The 356-nt window shown below is 43.3% G+C and overlaps 1 protein-coding gene across 1 annotated transcript; it reads right to left on the bottom strand.

Moving 5' to 3' along the window:
* Positions 1-10: 10 nt before the first annotated feature.
* Positions 11-353, bottom strand: LOC112094759 (WEB family protein At2g38370-like; the record flags this gene model as incomplete). Its single annotated transcript, XM_024176461.1, has 1 exon — positions 11-353. A coding segment is annotated over one exon (343 nt), but the record flags the coding sequence as incomplete, so codon positions are not given.
* Positions 354-356: the final 3 nt, after the last annotated feature.

Here is a 356-nt window from a genome sequence, read left to right as displayed (position 1 = left end):
TGTATAGAACGTCTTCTTTGACCATGTTCAGATCTCCATTTGCGAAGAGCTTCTTCAACTGCTAACTTCCCTTTATTTGCAGCCTCCACTGTGCTCAGAGCTTCTTCCAATGCCTTTCTACTGGTTTTGACTTCTTCAGTTGCCTCCTCTACCTTTTTCAAAATTTCCATGTTTGATATGTTTGCATCATCGACTTGCTCCATAGCATCTACTACTCTCTTCTTAGATAGCTCCTCAGCATCTCGAGCTCTGCGGACCAGAGATGAATACCCCTCAAACGTAAGTGTAATTCCAGTTGAGCCATCATTGTTTGATATAGCCTTGATCTCTGCAAGAGCAACAGCTTCAACCGCTCT

The sequence above is a fragment of the Morus notabilis genome, unplaced genomic scaffold (assembly GCF_000414095.1).
Source record: "Morus notabilis unplaced genomic scaffold, ASM41409v2 C11118927, whole genome shotgun sequence".
Lineage (NCBI taxonomy): Eukaryota > Viridiplantae > Streptophyta > Magnoliopsida > Rosales > Moraceae > Morus > Morus notabilis.
This window is presented reverse-complemented; position numbering and strand designations above follow the sequence as displayed.